At 42.1% G+C, this 9,169-nt stretch overlaps 1 protein-coding gene across 2 annotated transcripts; it reads right to left on the reverse strand.

Moving 5' to 3' along the window:
* Nucleotides 1–661: 661 nt before the first annotated feature.
* Nucleotides 662–5,506, reverse strand: LOC124684509 (4-hydroxybenzoate polyprenyltransferase, mitochondrial-like). Of its 2 annotated transcripts, none has more exons than XM_047218807.1 (4): nt 5,386–5,506; nt 4,876–4,996; nt 3,774–3,946; nt 662–740 (listed from the first exon to the last, which is right to left on the reverse strand). In XM_047218807.1, the coding sequence occupies exons 1-3, from the start codon at nt 5,500–5,502 to the stop codon at nt 3,879–3,881; spliced, it is 306 nt and encodes a 101-aa protein (XP_047074763.1). In that variant the 5' UTR covers nt 5,503–5,506; the 3' UTR covers nt 662–740; nt 3,774–3,878. The 2 variants fall into 2 exon arrangements, with proteins under 2 accessions (XP_047074763.1, XP_047074764.1); XM_047218808.1 differs by having other exon boundaries at nt 693–731.
* Nucleotides 5,507–9,169: the final 3,663 nt, after the last annotated feature.

Raw genomic sequence — 9,169 nt, forward strand, 5'->3', positions numbered from 1 at the left:
ACATTTTCTACCGTTAATTCAATAGTAGTGAGATTTACAGAGCCACAACTTTGAATTTTGTTCTAACATGATTTTTAGGGGAAACCACACTCGCCCTATTTGGTCTAAAAACGTTCAAATGTACACAGCCGCTGGGTACAAGAACCAAGAACCAGACATGACCAAAGTTCAAATATAAGGAAAAGTTAACACTATGAGCATGGTGGTTTAAGGTCCTTATGTCAGGATGAGCATCGTGAACGACCTTAATATCTTCAAACTCTTTCATACGATCCTTGATCTCTAGCATAACCAATCTATATGAGCATCTGCTATTTGTGGTGATGCTGCTTAACAACAGTGCAATCTAACAAGGTGCCATATGCCTTTGTAAATGACATACTACGACAAATCAGCCATTCCCAAACAAATTAATTAGGAATATTGCAATTGTTACACTTCTTTTGTTTCCTGAAGCTCAAGGAAAAACATGGTGAAACAGGGAGCATATCAAAAAAAAAAAAAATTGAAATGCACAACAAATATCAGCTTCACAAAAATAGAGTGGACGATAGCCATATACCTGATTCAGCTTGCACACTGTTGCAAACTTTGGCACAGATGCGGCTACGAATATGTGGCTATTAATTTGACCAAAATAGAACCAAGGATTCTGAACTCTGCCTTTTGATAGAGCACTTCGTGGTACATCCCTTTTACAACCATGCGCCTGCTTGAGCTCTGCTTCCGACCTGTTACAGCTGCAATCGTTAACTAGTTATCACTGCTCCTAACCATGTAGTAATTATTTCCAAGCAGGAGCTTTAACTGACGCCACACATGAGTAAATTCACTGAAAACTGATGCATTGTTTATAGATGCAAGAAAATCCGCACTCCAGCGACCGACGCAATTATGTAATTTAAATACTCTATTACTAATATGGTGTAAACCAACCAGTTCTTACGCAGATACACTGTCAGCAATGATCTCTGCTAAGAAGACAGCAGTTAGATCTGGAAACTGAATAAGCTAAGCTATTTATGGCCTGGCCTTTACCTATTGAATAGTGATAATCAAACTAGTAGTAATCATACTTCCCAAGGTCTTCTTGGGTATTCACCTTTAGTATTACTCATAGAATAAGATCAAACTAGTAGCAATCATACATACGATCTTATCTCTATGTAAACCCTAGATCGGAGGTACTTATATAAACCCCCGAGCTAAACCCTAGAAGGGATCCGATCTCATTCTCCCTCACCTCCATAGCTCTCGGTTCTATAGCCGCCTGAGCCACCCCATTGTAAAACACTACTGAGCAATAAGATCTAGCAGGACGTAGGCCGTTTACTCTCCGGAGGGGCTGAACCTAGGTAAAACCCCGTCTCTACACCTCACTCCGCACACTCCGCAGATGGCTACGCCACCTTGCCCCCGCATCAATGAAGAACGCCCACGGCAGTAAGAGAGCATTATAAAATGTCAATATGGTGAGCTTGCAGATGACTATGAAAAGAGCTTCGGCGAGGATCATAGCAATAAGTGTAAATTAGCTGACATCATGCGCTACAGTTTTTGGTGGAGATAAACTTCTACTCAGCATTTCAAATGCTACTAATTTAGATCTGATTGCTAATGTTTAATTAACGCAACTGACTATTGTTTTTAGAAATGCATACTATGAGTCAATTATCCAAATATTACTATTCGAAACATAATATTAGATATTAATATTATTAATGCGACTGACTATTATTTTCAGAAATACATATTACGAAAGAACAAGTTCACTACAACTGGTAGAGCATTTGGTCACGTGAGTTTGGACATAAGGAGGAAAACAATACATTAGGTGAGTTGAGAGTACTACTATGTTCTTTCTACAATATTAACATATTTTTAATCATGTTTCATGTCTTGCCACACATAACATGGAAGTTCAGATGAAGATGTGAACTGTAAGGAAAATCCGGAGGTTACCCGAATCAACAACAATGCATTGGGAGATGATAGCAACAAGTTAGCCATTGATGAAGCAGATGACGAAGGCATCAGATCGCCTAGACACCGATTTCGACGCTGTCAAAAACTTCGGAATATTTAATATCATCCATGATGGTTTGGCCATCGACCGCGAATTATTCCTAGACCAACTGGTATGACACACTATCAGCTCTAATGAGCGCTAATACTACATTACGCGTAGGAGATCGGTGAGTAATTCACGGTCAATCATCGGGGAATAAGCCCAAGCACCAGATGCCTATGGAGGAACATCTTCCTATTGCATTAGAGATGTACATACATCATGCGTAGGCGATCGGGGACTAATTTGCAGTCGATGGCGGAACCCTCAAAGATGATATTAAAGTTTGAAGTTTTTCACAACGTTGAAATCAATGTCTAGCCTAGAGATCTGAAACCATCAACATTTGCTTGCTCACTAGCTAGTTTGTTACTATCATTGCCGAACGCGTTGCTACCGAATCAGGTAACCTCCGGATCCTCCTTAGAGTTGACATCTTCATCTAAACTTTCTTGTTATACGCGGCAGGGCGCATGATTAAAAATATGATAATATTATAGAAAGAGCGTGATGGTACCCTCAACTTAATTACTGTATTGCTCCCCACGCCAAACTCAGGTGACCAAAGGCTCCACCAGTTGTAGTGACTTATTCTCTCATGGGATTATTTCTAAAAACAATGGTAGTTGTGTTAATCATATCATATCAAATTCTATGTTTTGAATGGTAATATTTGGATAATTGGGAACTTGTTCTCTCGTAATATGTATTTATGAAAACAATAGTTAGTGGCATTAGAAAAAAAATAGCAATCAGATCCAAATTAGTTGCATTTGAACTGCTGAGAAAGACATTTATCTCCACCAAAAACATAAGGGCATCATGGCAGTTAATCTAGACTTATTGCTATGATATTTAGAGAAGCTCTTTTCATCGCCATAGTCATCTGCAATCTCACCATATTGACATTTTATAATGCTCTCAACATCACTACACGTATATTCGTACAAATTAGAAGCATTGTCACTAGAATTGCTAAAAGGGATTGCATAATCATCGTACTATGCTTTCAGTTCGTCACAATTTTTAGTCAAGAGTCAACTTAGATGATTGTGCCGCCTAGTGAGCTCATGGTGTTGAATGAGGAAACTTGGTTATATGGTTTGGCGTAGCGCAGCGACACAAGGTTGGGAGCAGTGGTGACAAGGTTAAACTTGATTCTGCACTTCTCCATGCTCAAACCCTCAAGAGAGGAAGATGATATGTTGGTGTTGTCTTGATAAACCGACTCTTTGAGTTCCAAAACTTTCAATGAAGGGCACTCGGAAAAGAGGTCGGCGTAACACCACATCTTGAGTTGTTGTAGGTGAGAGGAGGTGACATACACGTAATCGATCTCAAAGAAGAATATCGTCTAGGTGCTCTGAATGCTCAATAACCTCGATAACCCAAGTGTGGTGTTGGATGCAAGGGTGATCCATCTCGCTACAACGGAAGAGTTATAGGTTGTGTGTTCATTGTCCAATGAGTGTTCACATTCACTTTCTAAAAAGCAAAAAGCAAACCAGTAGAGGTTCTCCAAAGGTGGATCGTGTGTGTCACTGCGGAAGACATGTAGATCACCATAGGGCGCGGTGGCCCATTTGCGACGCCATCGGCACGATCACGCAAGGAGGGTCTAGTGATATATATACACATATTACACCAAGCCATCTAGCGTTCATATTGGGAGGCTTCAGAAAAATAGAGTGGATGATAGCCATACCTGATTCCGCTTGCGCACTGTTGCAATCTTTGGCGCAGATGCGGCTATGTTTATCTGGCTATTAATTTGACCAAGATAGAACTGTGGATTCTGAACTCTGCCTTTTCATAGAGCAAATACTTCATAATACAGCACTTTTACAACCATACGCATGTTTGAGCTCTGCTTCCGACCTGTTACAGATTCAACCATTAAGTAGTTAGCACTGCTCCAAAACTTGAATATAATGAAAACCACAGATGAGTGAATTCAATGAAAACTGATGCATTGTTTGTAGATGCAAGAAAATCCGCACTTCAGCGACCGACGCAATTATGTAATTCAAATACTCTAGATGATATTACTAATATGGTCAAAACCAACCAGTTCTTACCCAGATACACTATCAGTAATGAGCTCTGCTAAGAAGACAGCAGTTAGATCTGGAAACTGAATAAGCTAAGCTATTCTTTGGCCTGGCCTTCTCCATTGAGTAGTGGTAATCAAACTAGTAGCAATCATACTACCCAAGGTCTTCTTGGGTCTTCACTTTTAATATTACGTGGTTATGTTTGCGAGAACAGAATAAGGGTTGTTCTTTTTTCTAACAGGTGGTTCCAGACACAAACTTTCTTAAAAGAAACTTTGAAATAAATAATGTCGCTTATTTTAAATAAAGTTGCCAACATAACCGACCAGTTCATCAACAATGTATGCATGCCTACGTTACAGTAATTTGAACCTAACATCAGAAGTAATTTAAGTGATCGCTCTATAAGATTACAGTAGTACAACCTAGCATCTGTGTATTACATACCCAAAATGTGAACCTCTTCATCAGAGGATAAGAAAACACCAAGAAAAGAGAAGATGCCCCAAGAACACGGCTACATAGACAATATGACAAACTTAGAGGTGAGCATTACTATAATGATAGAAGCAAAATGCATCTGACAAGCTGTCATTCCTTTTCAGTTAGTGGAAATTAATCATTCAAAATGGATGAACAGACAAGCTATGCTCATAAGATTATATATGAATTCCATAAAATGTAAATTATTATACAGTTTGTTTGATTGGCAAACAACATTTCAGTCACACAAGCAAAGAACATGCAATTCACCTAAAGTCGTTGAGCTGGAGAAGAATGCCCAATCCCAGCAGTAGCTGAGATCCAAGGAACACACTCCTTGAGAAGGGGTTAGAGCACCTGATGCAAACTGCCTGCTTTTGGTGCGCTCAACCTACACAAGGAACATGTCGGTGAAAGTCATGCAATCACCAGAAAATACCCACCACCACTTCATTGCATGATCCGATTGAGTGAATTAATGCAGCAGTAGCAGCAGAACAGATCTAATAGTCCGACATACATCCAACTTGTCTGGAACCTTGCTTACCATATTTCTCTCACCATGGTTTAACTATGTTGTTTGTCTTAGCTGCTACTGCACTATGGTCAAGACATTAGACACATAATTTTGGTAAATTCCTGGTTCAAGAGGCAATCATAAAATACATCGAAAATTGAAGTTGAGCATCCACGGCTGCAAGAAACTGAAAGACACTTTTCACTGGCACAAAAATTGTAGGGCGTTGCCTGCCGCCAGAGCAAACTAGGGGAAAAACTCACCTTGTTATCAATGCCGCGATCGAGAATATCGTTCACTGTGCAACCAGCCCCCCTGAGGAGGACAGCTCCACATCCGGAGAGTGCCAGCATTTTCAAATCAGGGAGCTCCCTCGGCATCGCAGCTATTGTGCTTGACCTGCGGGTAAATGTTTAGAGAAGCTAAGCTATTCACCTCATCAGGCAAAATGTGTTGTCAACTTACTCTCAGACAACCAATAAGAACATGTCTATGGTGATTTGTGGGGCTTTTAACAAAAAGATTGCCGATTGTCACCCATGAAGCTAAACGGTGGCATGGTTTGAACATCAACCATTTAGATGATTTTCTTCTCAGTAAATTGGTGCTTACTGATGTGTAACAGGGTAACAAAAGTTCATCTGGTGCTGATAGACATGTGTTACATTCTTCATAATTCCCACAATCGAGCATGAACTAATTTTAAACAATGGTTGCACCTGCAACTGTGAGTGAGCTCATGTTCCTCTCTAGCCTCGAGTGGTCTGATCCTGCCGAGCACTTGACCCGATTTTTGTGCAACAATGGTGTTCAGACATGAGAGATGGCAGTGTGAATAGCAGCAAGCATACCACATGCAGGGCCACGCGAGGAGCCAGGTGCCGATGGTCTTGTCGAGCCGTGCGAGCATCGCGTACGGGCGCGCCGCCTCCGGGAGCCACCTCTCCACCCACGACAACGACGCCGCCGGCGGGACGCTGTCCTCCTAGTCCTTGCCCTCGTCCGAGGACCGGGAGGAAATCGAGAGCGGGTGCGAGAAGGTGTTGGACAGCATGATCTTTGGGCGGCGGGGTTAGGGTGATCAGGTGGCGGCGGGCGGCGGGGTTCGGGTGTGGGGAAGACAGGAGATGGCAGGGAGGCGGCGGAGGAACCATAAATCATGGCCGTGTGACTTCGGGCTTTGGGCTTTGGTGATGCCTCTCTCAGTCTTCAGGCTAGTTAGAGGCCCAGATGCTACTGGACTGATCCAGGCTCCATACAAAGTTGAGAGGTGGTGCGATTGCCAACATTTTTTTTGTGTTTTTTAAAATCCAACTTTCTCGCACTAGAAGAGAAACAAAATATTGCCGACATGTTTTGGTCTCTCTAGATTGGCCAGTTTGCCAATGTAGTTTTTTTCTTACAACAATCAACCACATTTGTCAGACCAACTTTTATGGTCCAGAAGGTCTTACAATTTATATGTACTCAAAAATAAATTAAATGTACGGTGGACACTCAAAATGTGGCATACCATTTGTGCCGGAAACTTGTTCCAAGTACTAGCTCGCTCCACTCGGAAATACCAGTGCTGATGTAAGTACGTCCACACTTCGATTGGAAAGGCACGTGGTCCACTAGGAGGTATACATATTAGGGCACTGCACTTACAAGTACAACAATGCACATGAAAGTACTGCGGTGTGGTGTGTGGAATTATAGGCAGTGCACTTGGAAGAACTAGTTCGATGCACTTTGGAAATACCCACACTTATAAATAGTGGGAAGTGCAATAAAATATAAGAAAAATAATATCACGCGGTGCACCACTTGTGCGTCACGTGTCAACAGTGTAGCATCACATGCTATACCTACTTGGAGAAAAAATCTCATAGAGAAGACAAAAAAACAAGAAAACTAGCGAAAAACAAATCCAAACTACAAAAAAAACTACAGGGTCGGAAAAAGTAGCCTACCCACGTGTCTGCGAGGGTAGGTTACCATAGGAGTGAACATTAATTAATTCTCCCCCATTGGATGCTACCCTTCTAAATTTTATCTTAGCCTTTCAGGAAGCCCATGGAGAGTACATATGGACTAGCTAGTTCCAGACCCCCCACAATACGAATCGAGATTTCGGTCCACAACAAAACAACCAGGCCTACTTGTTAGTCTGAATTGTCTAAAAATAATGCAGTCTAAAGCGGTGATGGATTGTGTGCTTTGCTATTGATAAGACGCAACTTCGGAGGACATGGATGAAATCTTCAAAATTGGTCTACTAGGCACATCGGGTTCCTGTAATCTTCGAATGTAGGACGTGTTGCTATATTAAAAAAGATAGCAAAGAACAGAAGATAAGAGAAAAAAGAGTCCGACATCACACCACACTCACGACCCCCGGCAACCTACTAGAGGAGGCCGCTTTTTGCAAGTCTTTGCTGAATAAACAAAATAAATAAAGAATGCATAGAATATAGAAAGAAGCCAGTCCATTTTTTGCGTGCAAAAAGAGAGTTCACTAGCTAATATCTTTAGCTCAACCTGATTAAGCTGGTCCATTGAAGTGATTGATTTTGGTATTGGACACAAGTCATTTCCCAATAAATCGAGTTGACAAGGGTGGTGCGGTAGGCCGGAGTGACATATTCACCATTTCATGAAGGAAGCTTCCCGGCACATTTGTCTTCTAGGTGTTGTAAATAAACTATCTTGAGCAACATACTACTTGCCTCCTCTTGTGGTTCCCCCGGGAACCCTCAAGTTCATCAATAAATTGATAGAGCTTCCTTTGATCGGCTAAGGATACCACCGCATGCGCAAAATGCAAGGGACACGATGTGCGGTTGATACGTCTCCGACGTATCGATAATTTCTTATGTTCCATGCCACATTATTGATGATATCTATATGTTTTATACACACTTTATGTCATTATCATGCATTTTCTGGAACTAACCTATTAACAAGATGCCGAAGTGCCAGTTGATGTTTTCTGCTGTTTTTGGTTTCAGAAATCCTAGTAACGAAATATTCTCGGAATTGGACGAAATCAACGCCCAGGTTCCTATTTTGCCCGGAAGCATCCAGAACACACGAGAACCGCAGAGAGGGGGCACGGAGCCCACCAAACCCTAGGCCGGCGCGGCCAGGGGGGCCCGCGCCCCCCTATAGTGTCGGCGCCCCTTCGACCTTCTGACGCCGCCTCTTCGCCTATATAAAGCCCCTGGACCAAAAACCACGATACGGAAAAGCCACGGTACGAGAAACCATCCAGAGCCGTCGCCATCGCGAAGCCAAGATCTGGGGGACAGGAGTCTCTGTTCCGGCACGCCGCCGGGACGGGGAAGTGCCCCCGGAAGGCTTATCCATCGACACCGCTGCCATCTCCACCGCCATCTTCATCACCGCTGCTGTCTCCCATGAGGAGGGATTAGTTCTCCATCGAGGCTAAGGGCTGTACCGGTAGCTATGTGGTTAATCTCTCTCCTATGTACTTCAATACAATGATCTCATGAGCTGCCTTACATGATTGAGATTCATATGAGTTTTGTATCACAATTCATCTATGTGCTACTCTAGTGATGTTATTAAAGTAGTCTATTCCTCCTCCATGATGTAATGTTGGCAGTGTGTGCATCATGAAGTACTTGGTTTATGCTATGATTGTGATCTCTTGTAGATTATGAAGTTAACTATTACTATGATGGTATTGATGCGATTGTTCGACGATATTTTGTATCAATATACTTAAAATACGGGTAGAGTATATCCACGTGTATCGTGAATGCAAACGTGAGGAGAATCTACCTTCAAAAATAATATGCATCGCTGCACCATATAAGTATGGGCAGGATCAATTATACTTGGATGGACTAATAACTTAATTAGGCCAGTTCTTTAATTATTAAAGACTTTGACCTGGATATGGGCCAGTTCTGTTTGTCCATGGAACCGATTCATCACATGATAGTTCATGGGCTTCCTAATTAAATCTGGTCGATGGACGTCTGCTGCACGATCGATGTGCGCACGAAAGATTGGCCAGCTACGTACAGGACTCCAGTT

This window comes from Lolium rigidum, chromosome 1, assembly GCF_022539505.1.
Source record: "Lolium rigidum isolate FL_2022 chromosome 1, APGP_CSIRO_Lrig_0.1, whole genome shotgun sequence".
In the NCBI taxonomy this organism is placed as follows: Eukaryota; Viridiplantae; Streptophyta; class Magnoliopsida; order Poales; family Poaceae; genus Lolium; species Lolium rigidum.